At 27.7% G+C, this 20,091-nt stretch overlaps 1 protein-coding gene across 1 annotated transcript in view; it reads right to left on the bottom strand.

Moving 5' to 3' along the window:
- Nucleotides 1–3,366, bottom strand: part of LOC113370469 (nuclear hormone receptor FTZ-F1 beta-like) — a 17,663-nt gene extending 14,297 nt beyond the window's left edge. Inside the window, exon 1 of the mRNA XM_026611144.1 lies at nt 3,257–3,366. Within this exon, the coding sequence (XP_026466929.1) occupies nt 3,257–3,366 (110 nt within the window). The remainder of the gene's footprint in view (nt 1–3,256) is intronic.
- Nucleotides 3,367–20,091: the final 16,725 nt, after the last annotated feature.

The following is a 20,091-nucleotide window of genomic DNA, read 5'->3' as shown; positions in this document are numbered from 1 at the left end:
TTTTTGAAACAAAATTTTTGTACTATTTATTAGCAGCAAAAAAGCAATAAATAAAAAGTGGCATTTAGCTTCAAGGGGGTATTCTAGTGTAGAGCAATAAAATTTAGGTCAATTTTAAAGTAGTAGTAAAAGAAGGGAATGAATGTTTTTACTGTCCTTTTGTACCACTTGTTTATTAATATTATTAAAATACAAAACAAAAATTAAAAACGCCCGAACAGCGATGATAAAAAAAATTTTTTTTACAAAATTAGCGACTGAGAAAAAGTGTATTTTTACTGTTTTTTGGAGTTTCTCGAATTTTTTAAAAATATTAAAAATTGTAATTTGGGGATAATCCTAGTTTCAGGCTATAGATAGACTCTCTGAACATTTCAAATGAATCGGGTCGATTAAAACTCGAGAAATCGTGTCAACAGTACTGAAAAAGTAAGTTCTGAGAAAAACGCATTTAAAGTTTTGCGTGAAGCCAAACCAGTATGGAGACCGAGTCAGTAAAATGCCTATATCTCCGAAAATAATTCATTTTTCAAATTTTCAAAAACCATCTTGTACCCATATTCTTAGATAGTTAACTTTTATTTAAAAAAAAACGTTTTTTTTAATTTGTTTACACTAGAATATCCCTATAAGGCAAGTTGAATAAACTTCCCGACAAGTGCAATAATTGACTTAATCGACCGAAATATATTATAATTTGAATATTTACATGAAATTAGTTTTACAATTACGTATATCATATACGTGGTCCTTGATATTTTCAATGATTTAAATTAATGTTAACATTTTTTACGCAACTAAAGAAGTTTGCAGACTTATTTTTTTGCTGATTACAAAAAATGGCTTTTAAATTGTGAAATTACAAAAACGTTTTTCGACACTAATTTTGACTATCTTTTTTTTAAACTATTTGAATTATGAAATTAAACCCACTTGTCGTAAGGCCGTAATGTTTATTATGATCTAAAAGACCACGATGTCTATCAATAAAAGTTTTACATCGAAAAATAATTTTCGACAGTTAATTGCAAAGAAACGACTCGGTGATCTTTGTCAGAAAGTAATCAGCACTACCTAACCAATTAGGTTTTCCAACCAATATCTTTTGAAAAGATTTTGAATTTTTAAAATCGAGTAAGAGTTTTTGGCTAAAACGTGGACGAATTTTTTTCACTTTTCTCTTAATTACTAAGAAACGGCAAGTCCTCATCGAGTTACATCGAATGGCTTTTAAATTTCTGAAATCGGTTCAGCCGTTTCTGAAAAACCTCGATTTAACGCAAAAATATGTTCACACATACACACACACACATACTTTTTTCCAAATTTGGTCTCATTAGATTCAGGATGGCTTAAAACGTTAAAAAAACATAAAATGGCGAAACGGATTTTTATATGAAAACATAAGACTATTATATACGTACGTTTTGACACTGTGTGTCTGCCATCATTCAGCACATTAGGAAATTCTAAAATACATTGTACAAAGGATTTTATGAATTACAGATATGTCCATTACTTATCTTGTTAAAATATTACGAACTTTCGCCAATATAACATCAGTTGCAATCGTTACAAATTCATTTTGGTAAGCAATTACATAGTTTTTTTTGTTTTGGCACGTATGATATATTTTTTATATTTTTCAGTAATAATAAAGGACTCTACTGACTAGCTAACTTCATTTTGATTTAAAACTAAAAAAGGGACTTTACTGACGAAAAACTTCAATTGCAAAGTAAATGATAAAAAATGGAGCAAATTCATTTTTATTCAAATATTAAATTAAATTGTAATTTTTTTAGAGTCTTGAACAAAATTTTTGGAAGTTGTTTAACGTATGAATAATAACACACATGCAGAGCCAGAACGTGCAAAATGAGGATTTAAATTATTTAATGACTTTTTGGCTGCCAACAAACATTTCAATATATATATATATAATATATATATATATATATATTATATATAATATTAGGGTGGTCCTTAATATGGACATTTTCGAATTTTTTTGCTCCCAAGGGCTCAAATGGTTTCAAATTGATACAAAAATTTCTCTGAAAATTTAGCTTTTAATATTAACTCTAAGATAGTCTACACTCCGACAAAATTTCTCGGTTTTTTCTTCTTCCCAAGTAAATACTTATTTTATAAATATATCAAATTTTCATTGTAATAATATATTTATGATCAAAAAAAGCAAATACAATATTTCTTATTTTTGATCCACTGCCGCCCAAGTTATAAAATTCTAAAAAACAAATGTGATTTTACCCATGTTATTTCCATACAAAACTTTGATTGAATTGCGCTCTACCTATAAACGTTAATATTAAGAGCTAAAACTTTCAGAGATTGTTTTTTTATTCATTTGGAAGCATTTGAGCCCCTGGGGAGCAAGGAAATTGAAAATTATCCATATTGAGACCACCATAATATATACTATTTATTACAAAACTGTTATTGATTATACTATTTATTTACCTGTGATCTGTAGCAATGACGTCAACAAGCTTGACTTCATTAATGGACTCGTTAATATGCTTATTTTTTCCAATTTCGTAAACGATTCACAGAAATCATTTTGTCGTTGGTTTTTGTCTTGGATTGATTGCATTCTTCGTACCTAAATAAAAAAACACAATTGAATTTTTTGATAATAATGCACTAGTTTTTGAGTTTAATAGATTATCTATCCTAGAATTGTTAAAGAGGTACGTAATTTGCACCAGGAACTGATAATGACTTTTGATGACTATAATAATGCAATTACGATCCTGAACTGCCTTGTCTTGTTCAGGAGATATTGAAAATGCTGAGCAAGTTTCTTTTGTGTGCCCACTTATTAGTGCACCTAGTGATAACATTGAGTTGGTGTTAGGTAGGGAAATAAAATTAGTTTACCAAAGTCATCATAGACTTGCTCTCCTTGAAATGGGAGAGCACATAATCGAAAAAAAATGAATGAATAACTACACAACATTCTAAATCATTCCTCAATAAATAATATTTAACGTTGGCAAAAAAGTGGTTTCACTCGGTTTTTATTATTAATGAGTCAACATATCCAGGCAAAACGTTTAACAAGTGAAACCTCAGATTTACTCTTCTGGGATTTTTATAGAACATCAAATGGTGATAGAGTTGAAGTCGAAACGAACACCTTAAAATATTATAGGCCTATGAGTTTCACCAAAATCCCAGAATGAACCTGAGGTTCTCCTTGTAAGTCTGTATATTATTTATTTACACTTACTCAATAGCCTTTCCTTCGTCCTTAATGCAATCTAACCCCAAAGTTCGCATTTGTCCCAAGGATTCGAAATGACTGGAAAAGTACGTTTCGACTCCAAAAAGACTTGCCATGCCCAGTGTTTTTTTCTTATTTCATCATCATCTATTTTACTAGTATCTTGTACGACATACGATTTAAGACTTCTCGTTTCATTTTCTTTATTCTCATGTAAAGCCTGGGTAAAGACTGATAGACGACAAGATCTTCTGTAACTGAAAATAGATAAAAAATAACTAGTTGTATTGGTATTTTGCCTTGAGGCGAGTTACATGAACTTCCCCGATATGTGTAAATAATCGATTTAATCAATAAAAAAATAATTAATTTATGAGTGATTAAAAGTATTCCGAGTGGATTCATAAAAATTGTCGAGTAAAAAATTTTCAATATTTAATTACAAGAACTTGATTTAACTTACGTTTAGTACACGGCACAAATGTTTAATTTGTTTCATTATTTTCAAGGAACAGAGTAAATATCTTCTGATTCAGGCATTTTTCATTAAATCAAGATTTATACTACGATGTAACTTTAAAATGTTTATTTATCTATGCCGATTTCCTTGTTGATCTCGGTACACATACCACGACAGATCTCTATTCACATACGCGACGACTAATCACAATGGACCCGTATAGAATGATATCATCGAGAGCGAACGACTTTTTAAAATGCTGTAATCATAGTATAGCATATTGTAATATGTCTACTACAGATACAGAAATTAAAATCGATGAGTTTTCTAACAAATATTTGAAATGTTTCAAATTTTATGATAAAAGTGCCCTCTAGAAACTATAGATGTGTTTCGTGCTGATAGAGTAAAGATTAGAATTTTTATAAAAATAGTTGTAGATATTTTATAATGTTGTAATTTTAGTATGTTATACTCTATTATGTCTACTATCCTAACAAATACTAAAACTGTTATGTAATCTAACAAATATTCGAGATATTCAACATTTCATAATAAAAGTACCCTCTAGAAACTATATATGTGTTCCGTGCTGAAAGAGTAAAGTGTAGAATTTTTTAAATAATTCTGTATATTTTAGAACGTTGTAATTTTAGTATGTTATACTCTAATATGTCTACTATCCTAAGAAATACTAAAATCGACGAGTTTTCTAACAAATATTTGAGATATTTAAATTTTATGAAAAAAGTACACTCTAGAATTTATATACATATGTGATTTTATGCGACACGCTGAAGGAGTAAAGTTTAGAAATTTATTGTAATGTTTGTATTTGTTTTAGAATGTTGTAATTTTAGTATGTCATATTTATCCATTGGCACACGACTCTTATCTTATCTTATCTGCTGTAACGCACTTCCTTTGCATTTGTAGGGATTTACACCCTAGTCGCGCCTAAAGAAGTTTTACTTCAAAAAATAATAATGACGTTAATTAAGTCAATTACCTCTCGGGTCCGTGTATCCCAAATTGATGGCCAATTTAAAAACGTCTTCGTACAGGTCATCGACTTTTAGGCCATAAATTTTGGCACAAGCCTCCACACCAATTGCGGCCAGGTTCAAATCTCCGATGATCATTTCGCTCTGCAGAACCGCCAATTGGTTCATGTCGTGGATCAGGTTCAGATCCCAGACGTTGTTTTTTGTTATTTTCTAAAAAAAAAATAAAATAAATCTTGGTTTGAACGGTGGAATTGAATTATAGACTTACGTTTGATTGGAAAAGCTTGATGCAATCCTTAAAGTGTTTAGTGTATGCATCTAATTTTTCGGATTTTGTTTGAATTTTTTTCTGTGCTTCTGCTGAATCGGGTTCAGGAGATTTTGATGGCTGTTTTTCCTGAAACTACAATTTGTTGATTTGTTAGTAGAAAATGCAATTAAATATGTAATGAACATTTTCTTTAATTTATAAAGACATTTTTTCTATATTATGATTTCGGGACACTTTTTTACATTTTGTTGAATAACTCAAAAAATTTGTTCAGGACACTCTTTTTTATTTAGCTAAATTCTATTATAAACAGTCTTATTCCCTTCCATACAAAATTTTGTATAAATTCACTGTAAACTCGCCTTTATATAATTATTGCTCGCAAGTTTTTCATACAAGGATTCGGGACAATTTTATAATTTTTTTGAATAACTCAGAAACTTTATCCGAAACATTCAGTTTTTGTTATTTTGGCAGAAACTAGATAAAATTCGCTAAAATTTTATATACACTATTTTATATACTTTCATACAAAATTATGCATAAATCCAATGTGAACTCGAATACAAAATTTTGGGTCATTTTTATAAATTTTTTGGAATAACTCAAAAGCTTGGCCGAGTATACTTTTTTATTTAGCTTAGCTGATAGTGGATAAAATTTACTAAATTTTGATAAAAACAGCCTTATACATTTTTATACAAGGTTTTGTATAAATTCGATGTGAACCCGCTCTTATATAATTACTGTACCTTCTTTTCCATACAAAATTTTGGGACATTTTTATAAAATTTTCGGCATAACTCGAAAACTTGGTCGTAGACACTCTTTTTTAGTTAGTTTAGTAGAGACTAGAAATTTTCCGCATTTCTGCATTTATATCAATCCAACACGAACTCGAATTATCTTAACAAGGTTTGTTCTAACAAGGTTTTGGGACTTTTTCTTACACTTTTTTGAATAACTCAAAAACTTTGTTCGAAACATACGTTTTTCGTGATTATAGCAGAAACTAGATAAAAATTACTTCAATTTTGTATAAACACTCTTATACACTTTCGTATTAAATTTTGTATAAATTCAAGGTAAACTCGCCCTTTTATAATTACTGTACTATCTTTCCCATACAAAATTTTGGGACATTTTTTTTACATTTTTCTAAAATACTCAAAAATTTTATCCAGGACACATTATTTTCATTTAGCTTAGCAGAAACTAGATAAAATGTTCTATTTTTTATAAAGAGTCTTATACAATTTCATACAAAATTTTGTATAAATCCATTGTGAACTTGCTCTTATATTTTGTACTAATTGTGAGTCATTCCCATACAAGGGACATTTTCGGGACATTTTTTTTACTCTTTTTTGAATTACTCAAAAATTTTGCCCAGGTCATTTTTTTTATCTAGCTTAGCTTATAGGAGATAAAATTTACTAAATTTTCATACGAACAATCTTATACCCTTTCATATAAAATTTTGTACAAATTCATTGTGAACTCACCCTTATACAATAATTGTACTAAGTTTCCCATACAACGGACATTTTCAAGACATTTTCTTACACTTTTTTGAATAACTCAAAAACTATGTCCAGAACATTCTTTTTTGTTTACAGTTCTCAAAACTAGATAAAGTTTACTACAATTTTATATAAGCAGCCATAAACACTTTCATATAAAATTTAACAAAAACAATAAGATTCCCTTATAAAAATTTTGGACATTTTTATACATTTCTTTAAATAACTCAAACAATAATTTGTATTTGGAAATTTAATTATTTTGACCAAATTATTACAAATTATGTTCCATAACCTTACCAGATCATTTTCAATTTCAAAAGATGCTTCCAAAAATCTTTGAGATCGTCTCAAAGTTGATCTATCACTACCTGAAGGTGAATTTTCCAAAAACATCCTTTTTTCAATACCATTTACAAAATTCATATCAAATTATCTGATATAAAAAATCAATGTATCAAAAGAATTAATTATCAAAAAATTAATAATACAAAATTAATTGTTTATTGACATGCCAAAGAGTTGCGTTACCATGGTAACTGGTAATAGAAATAAATAGTTTTAAACCAAAAAGGCCAAAAGTAATTGTTTAAACGTACTTTTTTTGATTTGCTAATCAAATGTTCTGTCAACGTTTCGAATAATTCTGAATCTTTTGACACTTTGTTGGATGAAGACATCAATTACCATTGCCAAAGATCAAAGATAGTCGAAGACAATTTTAATGTCTCGATTAAATTAACTTGTTTGTTATTTTAAGCACTTAAATGATCTCTAATAATAATTTTAAGCAGGCGATTCGAGTGAGTTAGGCGTGGTCGGCAAAACGACCGCAGCGACACCAGTGTCACTTGTCGCAAATAATTAATTAGCACCAATTTAGATAACTCTTGCACATACACACACACACACTAATAGACTCGGGAAGAGATGAGTAATAAAAATAAGTACCTAGATTTTGGAATTTTGAAGTATACCGAGTTGCTAAATTTATTTTGTACAAATTTGTTAAATATTCTATTTAAAAGATATCCTAAATTTTTACCTTGCCTTTATAACCCTTATTTTGTATTAAAAGCTTAAATTTTACTTCAAATTTAATTTTGTTTTGTTTATTTTTTAGACCAATTTCTATATTTATATTTTTAGAAAGCGTCATTAAAAATACATACGACCCTAAATTTTTACCTTCCTATTTTATATTAAACAATCCACAATTCCTATTTTATATTAAAAGCTCAAATTTTACTTCAAATTCAATTTTTCTTGTTTAATTTTTTAGACCAATTTCTTAATTTATATTTTTATAAATCGTCATTGACAATACATACAATTTTCACAGTAATGTATATGAAAAAGTTCATATAAAATTTTAGTCAATTTTATCTAGTTTCTGCTAAAATAACAAAAAAAGAATGTCCTGGACAAAATTTTTGAGTTATTCAACAAATGTAAAAAAGTGTCCCGAATACAGATGTTGTAAATATGCAAAATTCATTGGGGCGAGTACAAATTATTCAAAAATTTTGTATCAAAGTGTATAAAACAATTTATAACAAATTTTAGTAAATTTAATCTAGTTTCTACTAAACTAACTGAAAAATAGTGTCTTGGACAAAATTTTTAGGTTATTCCCAATAAGTGTCCCAATTCTATATATTGTAAATATGCAAAATACTATAGGGCATGGCAATTGTATTTATTTAAATTTTTTATAATGCGAAATTGAAAATACTTACAACCCTAAATTTTTACTCTTCTTCTAATAATCCTTATTTTGTAATGAAAGCTCAAATTTTACTTCAAATTCATAATTTTTTGTGTAATTGTTAGACCAGTTTTTTTTTAAGTTTTTTATAATGCGGGATTAGAAAATACATACAACCCTAAATTTTTACTCTTTCTCTAATAATTATTATTTTGTAATAAAAGCTCAAATTTTTCTTAAAATTCAAAATAGTTTTGTTTAAATTTTAGACTCATTATCTTTAAGTTTTCATAATGCGGAATTAGAAAATACTTACAACCCTAAATTTTTACTCTCTCAAGTAATCTCAATATTGCATTAAAAGCTCAAAATTTTACTTCAAATTCAAATTTTGTTTGGCTTAATTTTTTAGACCAATTTTGTAATTTATATTTTTGGGAAGCTCGATTGACAATACAAACAACCCTAAATTTTCTTCTTCCTTCTATAATTCTCGTTTTTTATTAAAAGCTCAAATTTCACTTCAAGTTCAAAATTCTTTCGATTAGACCAATTTCTACATTTAAATTTTTTTGTAATGCGTATTTAAAAAATAGATCCTAAATTTTCACCTTCCTAAAAGTTATAAGAGATTTACTTGCTGCAGTCAGTGGCGCCTCTATCGAGAGGGGAAACAATTAAATTGAAGTAATGGCGAATCTATTCATACTTTTTATCTATGGCTTACAATAACTCTTCTACAATTTGCTTATTTCGTTGACTGTATTTTTTCAACCCCGTTCTACTGTTATTTTATCAAAGGGTAATTTTATTTTAATAAATATTTTGTGTGTAATGAAATTACGGGAAAATAAAAACGAATCGAAAGGATATTGTAATCAATGAGCATTCGTTACCTAATTACATATAATCAGCTGGTTTGTCATGTGCCAGGTAATTACAGGTTACAGGTACAGGTTGAGGTATTCATATAAATTATTCGAAGGGCAAAGGGCGACGGCGAGGGTTGTTATTTAATAAACATTTTACATATATTGTATGGAAAGGGTTTGAGGAATACAGTCCAAGGAGCAAGCAATTTGTGGGTTTAGAGCTCTACTAACTAGGTGTAAGTGACATTTTTCTTTAAAACATAAGTTTTAAGAGAGTTTTTTCATATCTTTTACGGTTTAGATATTATAGAGCAATATGTGTGGATGTTAACAAGTGCGGTTAGGTTAGAGCAACACTCCTCACGATTCGATATTTCTGTAAAGAAAACATATAAAGTATTATACATCGTTAGAAAGGTCTCAAAATTCTTAGTTTTTTTCCCATATATCGCAACTTGGAATTCCGAACGGTGTGGCCTACAGGCGAGTTGCAGTCGTAAAATTTCAGGAAAATCGGAAAATCTCGAGAAAATTATATGAACACACTTAACCATTCATACACCATTTTATTCGTTATTTTATTCTGCATCTTTCGTACTAACAAAATTTTTTCGTATCTTTTATGGTTTTGATGTTATAGAGCAATATGTGTGGATGTTAACATGTTAAAATGCAAAGTGCGGTTAGGTTGGAGCAACACTCTTCACGATTCGATATTTCTGTAAAGAAAACATATAAAGTGTTATACATCGTTAGAAAGGTCTCAAAATTCTTAGTTTTTTTCCCATATATCGCAACTTCGATTTCCGAACGGTGTGGCCTACAGGCGAGTTGCCGTCGTAAAATTTCAGGAAAATCGGAAAATCTCGAGAAAATTATATGAACACACTTAACCATTCATATACCATTTTATTCATAATTTTATTCTGCATCTTTCGTACGGTCGTATTTAAGAGATTATTTTAAAAAAAATAAAAGTTTTGCCACGACTTAAACTAAGAAGTGTTTATAATAGGGGTAGACACAAATAATTTTCTTCATATAAACATGTCAGATTTTCCATAATCTCAGAAAAAATTTAATGAAAATAACCTAAAAAATGTTTATAAAAAAATGTTTATAAGCAGTCAAACAAAAAAAGGAAAAGGGTTGGCCAACCCTTTAATAAAAATAAAGTGTTTTTTGAAAAAAACATTTAAACTTGAGAAATTATTTATCGAAAAAGACTCCAATTGATTGGTTTTTTTATGGGGGATGAAAAATCATTGAATTATTTAAAATTACTATCATGAAATAGAGATTATTACAAGGGAAGTAAAAATTTAGGGTTTTATATATTTTTCATTTCCGCATTATAACAAAATAAATTTTACAAAATGGTTATACAATTAAACGATACAATATTAAACTTTAGGAAAATGTTTAGTACAAATAATAGGTACAAAATTTGAAAAATAATATTAATAAATAAAATAAATAAAAAAATAATACTAAAATATATTTTTATACAAAATTGAAATTATCAAAAAGAGAGTAAAAATTTAAGGTCGTATTTATTATTCAAATCCGCATTATAAAAAATTTAAATGTAGAAAATTGGTCCACACAAAATAAATTTGAATTGAGGAAAAATTTATGCTTTCATTACAAAATAAGGATTACTAAAAGAAGAGTAAAAATAGAGGGTTGTATGTAATTTTCAATTTCGCATTATAAAAAATTTAAATGTAGAAAATTGATCCACACAAAACAATTTTAAATATAAACAAAAATTTGAACTTTTAATACAAAATAGGGATTATTAGAAGGAAGGTGAAAATTTAGGGTCGCGTTTATTATTCAAATCCGCGTTATAAATATTTACATGTAGAAAATTGGTCCACACGAAATAATTTTGAATTTAAAAAAAAAATTGAGTTTTTAATACAAAATAAGGATTATTAGAAGAAAAGTGAAAATAGGTTGTATGTATTTTTCAAATCCGCGTTATAAAAAATTTAAATGTAGAAAATTGGTCCAAACGAAATAATTTTGAAAAATTTGAGCTTCTAATACAAAATAGGGATTATTAGAAAGAGTATGAAAATTTAGGGTTGTATTTTTTTAAATTATGCATTATGAAAAATTTAAACAAAAAAAATGGGTCTTAATATTTAACATAAAAGTTTTGAATTTGAAAAAAAAATTGTGCTTCTAATACAAAATATGGTTTATTAGAAAGAGTGTGAAAACTTAGGGTTGTATATTTTTTTTAAATGACGCTTTATAAAATCATAAATTAAAAAAAGATTTGAAAAATTGATGATAGGAAAAAATGGTCTAAAATATTAAACCAAAGAGTTTTGAAATTCATGTAAAATTTAAAACAGGGATTATAGGAAAAAGGTAAAATTTTAGGTTTGTATTCAGTTTTAAATTTAGTTATTTAAAAGAAATGTGAAAACTTAGGGTTGTTTTTAATTTCAAATTTAGTTATGTAATAAGTAGTTCAGTTTTCAATTCCGCATTGTATAAAATTTAAATAAAGACAATTGGTTCGAAAAATTATGAAAAAGTATTAAAGTTAAAAAAAAAGTTTTTTTTAAAAAAAAAATCAAGAAAACTTAGTGAAAAACATTCACTCACCCAAAACAGGATAAAAATTGATTCAATTGTTAAAATGACTGTTATGGGTTTATTGTTGCAAGAGGGTTCTATATGTGTGTTCTTTATTTGAATCTAATAAAAATGTGATAAGTTTATTCATGTATATATATATATATATATATATATATATATATAAACATATATAAATGGTTGAATTTTTTCGTCGCTTATTTTCTTGCAAAAAGCGCTTAAGCGTTTAAGAGCACAGGCTAATGCTTGTGTTAATGTGCCGTGACGTCCTAACTAAAGACATTATGTACACATGTATAAATAAATATACATATATACATTTCCATATATATATATATATATATATATATATACATGTATACATATCAGAAATTCAAAAGAGCGCGCAAAGATTTACAGCTTCACGATTCGGTTAAGAAGCCATAAAGCTACTTCGCAGCTATCTAACATTATTTTTTACTCTGACACTTGTAAAAATAACTCTATTTATATTTATATATTCTTACATTTTAAATTATTCTTTATTTTTGAAAGAAATTAATGGAGGCTTTAATGAAATATGCAAATATCTTTGTTTGTGACAGCGCCGAAAAAATCTTTCCAAGATATGGTCTGGCCATTCGATTTTATGTAAACTAAGTAAGATATATCACTGGATTATCTTATATAATATCATACTTATTTAAATGTACAGTTTAGCTCATAAAAATTATTTTTGTATTTCTGATTGCTGAAATAAAGTGAAATAAAAAAAAAAAGATATGGTCTGAAGATAGTTGCTTTCTTGGCGACCGTGGCGCCACATGCGTGTGAAACCGTAACTTAAACTAGTGGTTAAGGCGAATTGCTGGAACTTTCTGTACGAAAAACTAAATTATTTAAAAAACCTTTGCAAAACTTTGAGAAAAAATAGATTTTTGAAAAATTTTGAAAAAAATTGTCATTTTTGGAAAATTAGATTTTTTTAAATTTTGATTTTTTTTTTAATTTTTTGAACACTTTTTTTAAGCAATAGTGAAGTCGAAATATCAAAGCGCCTAAGCGCCGCGTAGTCGTCTAACGTGTAAACATTGGTACGGAACCCATATGAATGTACACAAAATTTGTACTTATTATTATAATCTTTATAAAACATGTGAAAAACATGGGGTGTATGGCATCGTGCCTTTAGGCAAATTGCTGGAACTTCCCGTACCGTAACCAAATGTTCGAGGAATACTGAATGTTTTCAAATAGATTAAATATTGTAACATTGTCTAATATTTATAAGAATTATATAAACTGAATTGCAAAGTTGAAATTATTTGTTTAAAGTATATTAGAACTATAGTCAGAATTAAAAATAAAATCTGAATTATTTTCAATATACAAACAATTTTTTTTTTGAAAAAAAAATTAAAACAAAATTTTTTTTCCAAAATCACTTATTTTGTTAAGACAAGCATAAAGTTCTTTGAATCATTTAAATCGGACGCTTAGTTCTCTCAAAAAGTATCTTTTATTACATATTTAGCTCCGTTTCTTCGAAATAGCTGGGCCTGCCTTTGCCAAAAACTAATAAACACTTCTCCCAATCATTACTAATTGAATGTTTTTTAGATCATTCAAATCAGATACTCCGTTCTCTCAGAAACTTGATTTCTATTTTCTGCACTCTTTGCTCCGTATCTCCGAAGCGGCTGGACCTGCCTTTGCCAAAAACTAATCAGCTCTTTTCCCTATTAATAGGAATCGAATTGTTTTTGAACCATTCAAATCGGTTGATCCGTACGCCCGAAAACGTGACTTGAAATTTGTATCCATACATACATACACACACACACATCCATTTTTTCTGAGGTATGCCAGTAAAATATTCAGAAACCTTCAAAACGTCGAGAAATGCAAAAAATTTCATTTTCGATTTTCGGCCCATTACAATAACTTACCCTATGGGAAGTTAATAATTACTGTTCTATATAAAAACTTTATGCACAAAGTAATAATAATTAAATGATTAAAGAAACTAGAAATATTATTTATTACTAATTTCAAGTTTTTTTTTTTGAGTTTGTACGTATATCCAATAAGCAGAGTACAATTTTAACTTAAATATTTGAAATAGAATTGTATTAACATTTTAAACAATTATCGTGTATCTTTTATTCAACGACGAGGCTAACTTCAAGTCGAACCCCTTGACAGGTTTTATGGTTCAAAACTTTGCTACAGCGTTCGCAGCGCCTTATACGACTACAAGCGACTTCATTTAAATCCCTAACCAATAACAATCGATTAATACTAATTAATTAATAATTTAATCTAGAAATCAACTAAAATTTGTATTTAAATAACAAAAACTCGATTCGTCGTCGTGTAATTATTTCTAATTTCTATTTCGTACAATATATGTATAACTATTATAAAGGCATTAAGGGGACATTTTAAAACACATAATTGGATGTAATGAATGAAATATTCATTAAGTGGAGAATTAGAAGCACTTAGGGGAGGATTGGGTAAATTATATACCCTCAATGTATATATATATATATATATATATATATATATATATAGTAAAAGGGGGCGGTTTAGTAAGAAAATCATAGGCGTGGTTCACAGTAAATTAGTACAGTCGACATGTAATAGTTTCTTAGTAATATAGTAACATTCGTGATGAACACATTTATTAGTGTCAACCATTATACACATTGATATAATGATAAATTATAAATTATATATTCATATTAGCATTAAAAATATTAATAATATTTAAAAACAATAATGCAATTAAAGTCATACTTCAAATATGACATGACCGGTTTGTCATTGTAATTAGCATTTAACAATGAAACTTTATTAGAGAAATGAAGTAATTGCTGATTTATAAATTTTATAATATTCGTTCACACAGTAGATTATATTAAACAACGCCTTAACAAATATTGTTTTCGCAACTTCACTCATCATCATATAATATTTGTGTTTGAAGAACTTCATGTAATCAAAATTAACATACATTCATTGACTGCTTGTATTTTTTTTTACTTTTTCGCTGGCGATATAATCTCATTCTTTGAACAGATGTAATATCTGTTTTGCCTAAAAATATTTTCCATTTCAACGATTTATAGAAACTACGAATAATATAGAAATAATTTCTAATCAATAAACTTACGTTTAGTACACTGCACAAATGTTTAATTTGTTTTATTATTTTCATGGAACAGGGTATAATATTCTTGTAATTCAGGCATTTTTCATTAAATAAAGGTTTGTACTACGATGTAACTTTAAAATGTTTATTTAACTATGCCGATTTCCTTGTTGATATTGGAACGCATACAACGTTGATGCCGGTACGCATACAACGACAGATCTCTATTCACTCGACACGACGAATAATCACAATCGACCCGTATAGAAATGATCTCATCGAGAGCGAATGACGAATTTTTGCATTGGCACTCGACTCGGCCGTAACTCACTTCCGTTGCATTTGTACGGATTTACACCCATGTCGCGCCTAAAGAAGTTTTACTTCAAAAATTGTGAATAAAAGTTTTATTACTTTGAAATAAACAAAACATAAAAATATTATATATTTATAAGTAACTGAAAAGAATTTTAAATTTAAGACTTGTTTTACGAATTTAATATAAAACGGTGACAGAAAACTTTATATGGTTTGTTTCATTTATCAAAAAGGACTCTACTGATGAGCAAAATTTAACAAAGTCAAAAAGGACTCTACTTACGAGCAAAATGTAATAAATATCTAAAAGGACTCTACTGCGAGCAAAATTTAACAAAGGCCAAAAAGGACTCTACTGACGAGCAAAATTTTACAAAGGCCAAAAAAGACTTTACGGACGAGCAAAATGTAATAAAGATCAAAAAGGACTCTACTGACAAGCAAAATGTAATAAAGATAAAAAAGGACTGTACTGATAAGCATAATGTAATTAAGATCTAAAAGAACTCTACTGGCGAGCAAAATGCAATAAAGTTAAAAATGTACTCTACTGACGAGTAAACTTATAAATTATTAAAAGGGACTCTACTGACAAGCAAAATTAAAAAAGGATTGAAAGGGATTCTACTGACGAGCAAAATTTAACAAAGGCCAAGTGGGACTTTACTAACAGGCAAAATGTAATTAAGATCTAAAAGGACTGACTTCAAGTCTATAACTTTGCATCTAACTTCACATGAGTTTTAACCATTCAGAAGACAGCTAATTATTAGAAATACTATTTTATCATTTTTAATCGATTGTTTACTAATTATGTTATAGAACTACAAAATAAAACTTCTGTAATTTTTTACCCTTGTAGTTTTTCATATTCTTTACAATTTTAATTAGTGTCTTCCAAATTATAAGTTGAACTATATAAGCTGAGTTCTTGTATTCAGTGACCGGAATCGAAACGTTTGTGTCATGACTTTTTCATTATTTAAGAAATAATTTGGGAAAATCGATGCAAAAAAAACGATTAAAGAAAACCTATATTTAACTTTGAAACTTTTCATTCGTCAGTCGGTGCGTCCAATTGGGAGTAGAGCGATGAAACACGCCCGATATATATATATATATATATATATGTATATATATATATATATATATATATATATAAGGCTTTTTCGCACTAATCAGGCAACTATGTTCAAACCAAAAATATTTATACTATATGTTTTATTTATTAACAACAATACGAGGCTAACTTCATGTCAAATACGTTGACAGGTTTTAGGGTTCAAAACTTTGCTGCCAACTGGTTTCGACTAAACCAGATAAATAAGAATGTCCAGAATGAAATTTTCCTGTTATTTAATTTTTCGTTAAGAGAGTATTTTCCGCATTCCAAGTATTTGTTACACAGAATGTTTTAAAGGGGACTCTACTGATGAGCCAAATATCCAAAATGATCGAAAGGGACTCTACTGATAAGCTAAATATTATGAAAATCGAAAAGAACTCGACTGACGAGCAAAATGTAATAAATATCTAAAAGGACTCTACTGACGAGCAAACTGATATATTATTAAAAGGTACTCTACTGACAAGCAAAATTAAGAAAAAAGTAGAAATGACCTTACTGACGAGTAACCTGACAAAATATTGAAAAGGACACTACTGACGAACAAAATGTGAAGACGATCAAAAGGGACTTTACTGACGAGCAAAATGTAGAAAGTATCAAAAAGGACTCTACTTACGAGCAAACTGATAAAATATTGAAGAGGACTCTTCTGATGAGCAAACTGATAAATTATTAAAGGGGACTCTACTGACGAGTCAATTTAAAAAATAATCGAAAGGGACTCTACTGACGAACAAAATGAAGAGCAAAATGTAATGAAGATCTAAAAGGACTCTACTGACGAGCAGAATATAAAAAACAGCGAAAAAGCCTCTGCTGACGAGCAAAATTAAGAACAAAGTAGAAATGACCTTACTAACGAGTAACCTGACAAAATATTAAAAAGGACTCTACTTATGAGCAAAATGTAATTAAGATCTAAAAGGACTCTACTGACAAACAAAATTAAGAAAAGGTCCAAAGAACTACTTGCGAGCAAAATGCAATAAATATCACAGAGGACCTTACTGGCGAGCAAAATTTAAAAAAGTTCGAAAGGGACTCTACTGACGAGCAAAATAAAAAAGAGCAAAAAGAACTCTACTAACGAACAAAATGTAAAAAAAATCAATAGGAACTCTACTAACGAGCAAAATGTAATGAAGGCCAGAAAGGAATTTACTGACGAGCAAAATGTAAAAAAGAGCAAAAAGTATTCTACTGACAAGAAAAATCCTAAGGCAAATTGCTGGAACTTCCCGTACCATAAAAATAAATAAACAACACTTGATCAAGAGGAGTTAGAATCAATGGACCTTATCCCATAATTCTAACAATTAAATAAACTGAATTACAAATTTAAAATTATTTATTTCAAGTATATAAGTGAGCTTTAGAAATTTAGCCAGAATTAAAACTAAAATCCGAATCATTTTAGATATTAAAAAAAATAGAAAAGTTAGTAGAAACACTTAGTAGTTTACAATATACCGTATATAGTGTGACATAGCCTTTATGTTCTCATACAAACGTAACATCCCCTCCATTTAAGGGGCTGTCACACAAGCCCCATATACGACAGACTTAAGCTCCGCCCCTAATATATATATATATATATATATATATATATGTATATATACGTTATATAATTTTAGAATATTTTAGAAGTTCAGTTTGACTTGGACTGTCAAGGTGTAAAGTTGTTGTGTGTGTCAACTAAGGATAAATATTTATATTAATTTGTGTTAAAAATTAAATAAAATTAATAACAATACTTAAATCCAAATAATAAATTAATTAAACGACTAATTAATTAAAATACCAATTATTAAATTGACTGCAGAATAATTAAGAATTACAAAGTTTGTTCTATTTTAAATAGATTTTTCAATTTATCAAATATAATATGAAGTGTTTAATTAATATAAAGTGTGATTTGTAGTTAATATATATATAAAAAATAATAGGTGTGTATGTAAAACTTATATTAGAACACAAAACATTTTTTTGATTTCTCAACGACAATTTTACACGCAGTGAAAACGTATTTTTTCGATAAATTTTCAATGACAGTTTTTTGTAAGGGGTGATTCTGGACTTGTTTTTAAATTTCCTAATAAAACTTGAAAAGTTTTATTTCGGGCACTTTATTTTAGTTAATTCAGAAGAAACTACATAAAATGAACTAAGATTTTGTGTAATTTGTTCTATATACCCCGGTACAAAAATTTGAATTAAATAAGTTCTAAAACAGTGTTATATTTTATCTAAATTAATTATATATGGGTAATTTTGTTACATTTTTATAAATAACATGAAATGTTTTTTCCGGGTACTCTTTTTTATTTAGTTTTGCCAAAACTACATAAAATTTACTAAATTTCTGTATAAATTATTTTATGTCTCAAAACAAAATTATTAAATAAACTAATTCTTAACAATTTGCTCTCAAATTGCTAAATTTTCACTTTTGTTACAACTGGTAATAATCATGTAGTAACATCAGAGTGTGATTAGGGACATTTTCTACATTTTTGAATAAAACTTAAAGTTTTTATTCTGGAAACTCTGTTTTATTTAGCTTAGCAGAAACTAGATAAAATTTAATAAATTTTTATATAAACTATTTAAAATATCCCTAAACAAACAGATCAAATAAACTAGTTCTTAATGTTAAATTAGTAAATTGGTGCCAATAATAATTATCTAGTAACATCAAAGTGTTATTCTGGACATTTTTTTACATAAAACTTGCAAATTTTTTTCCGGGCACTCTATTTTAGTTAGCTTAACAGAAACTAGATAAAATTTACTAAATTTTAGTATGAACTTTTTTATATGCCCGAAAACAAAAATTTTAAATAAACTAGTTCTAAAGCCGCCTAATAACACGAAATTTTCATTTTCGTCAGTCTATTTTAATAATTTCAGCTGAATCTGCATAAAATTTACTAAATTTTGGTATAAACAGTTTTATATGCCCCGAAACAAAAATTTTAATTAAATTAATTCTAAAACTGCGTTATATATTATCCATATTGACTATATAGAGATCATTTTTTTTGAATAACTTGAAACTTTTTTCCGGGAACTCCTTTTGATTTAATTTAGCAGAAACTAAATAAAATTTACTATTTTTGGTATAAACTGTTTTATATTCCCGGAACAAAAAAATTATATGAACTAGTTCTAGAGCCGCGTTATATACGTATGCAAATTTGCAAAATACGGGCAATTTTTTATATTTTTTTTAAATAACTTGGGAAATTTTATTCCGGGGCACTTTTTTCAATTAGCTTAGCAGAAACTGCATAAAATTTACTAAATTTTCGTATATACTGTTTTATACAACCCAAAACAAAAACTTTAAATAAACCAGTTCTAAACATGCATAATATATTACTCAAAGTAACACATGGGACATTTTTATACATTTTTTAAAATACCATCAAAATTTTGTCCCGTGCTCTTTTTAAGTTAGCTTAGAAGAAACTAGATAAAATTTACTAAAATTACTCATTTTTTCAGTTTTGAAAATTGCGAAAAATTGAATTTTTATCAGACAGACAGACAAAAGTATTTATTGCAATAATTTAGCATACATTTTACATTGTTGTTTCTTTATACAAATTTGTCTACCCGTGGGTACTTTATATATCATATATGATTTTAATATATATAATGAATATTATATATATAAGGTTGTCAAATATCTCCCTTCCGCCTTTTTGTATTATAAAACCAAGAGCAAAAAAGCGGAAGGCAGATATTTGACAACCTAATATTAAATTTACATTTATTTATAATATATATAATTTATTA

The sequence above is a fragment of the Ctenocephalides felis genome, unplaced genomic scaffold (assembly GCF_003426905.1).
Source record: "Ctenocephalides felis isolate EL2017-DRISC unplaced genomic scaffold, ASM342690v1 CF-g0.4_SCAFFOLD_00845, whole genome shotgun sequence".
NCBI classification, from domain to species: domain Eukaryota; kingdom Metazoa; phylum Arthropoda; class Insecta; order Siphonaptera; family Pulicidae; genus Ctenocephalides; species Ctenocephalides felis.
The sequence above is the reverse complement of the archived record's forward strand: the minus strand, read 5'-3'. Positions and strand labels throughout refer to the sequence as shown.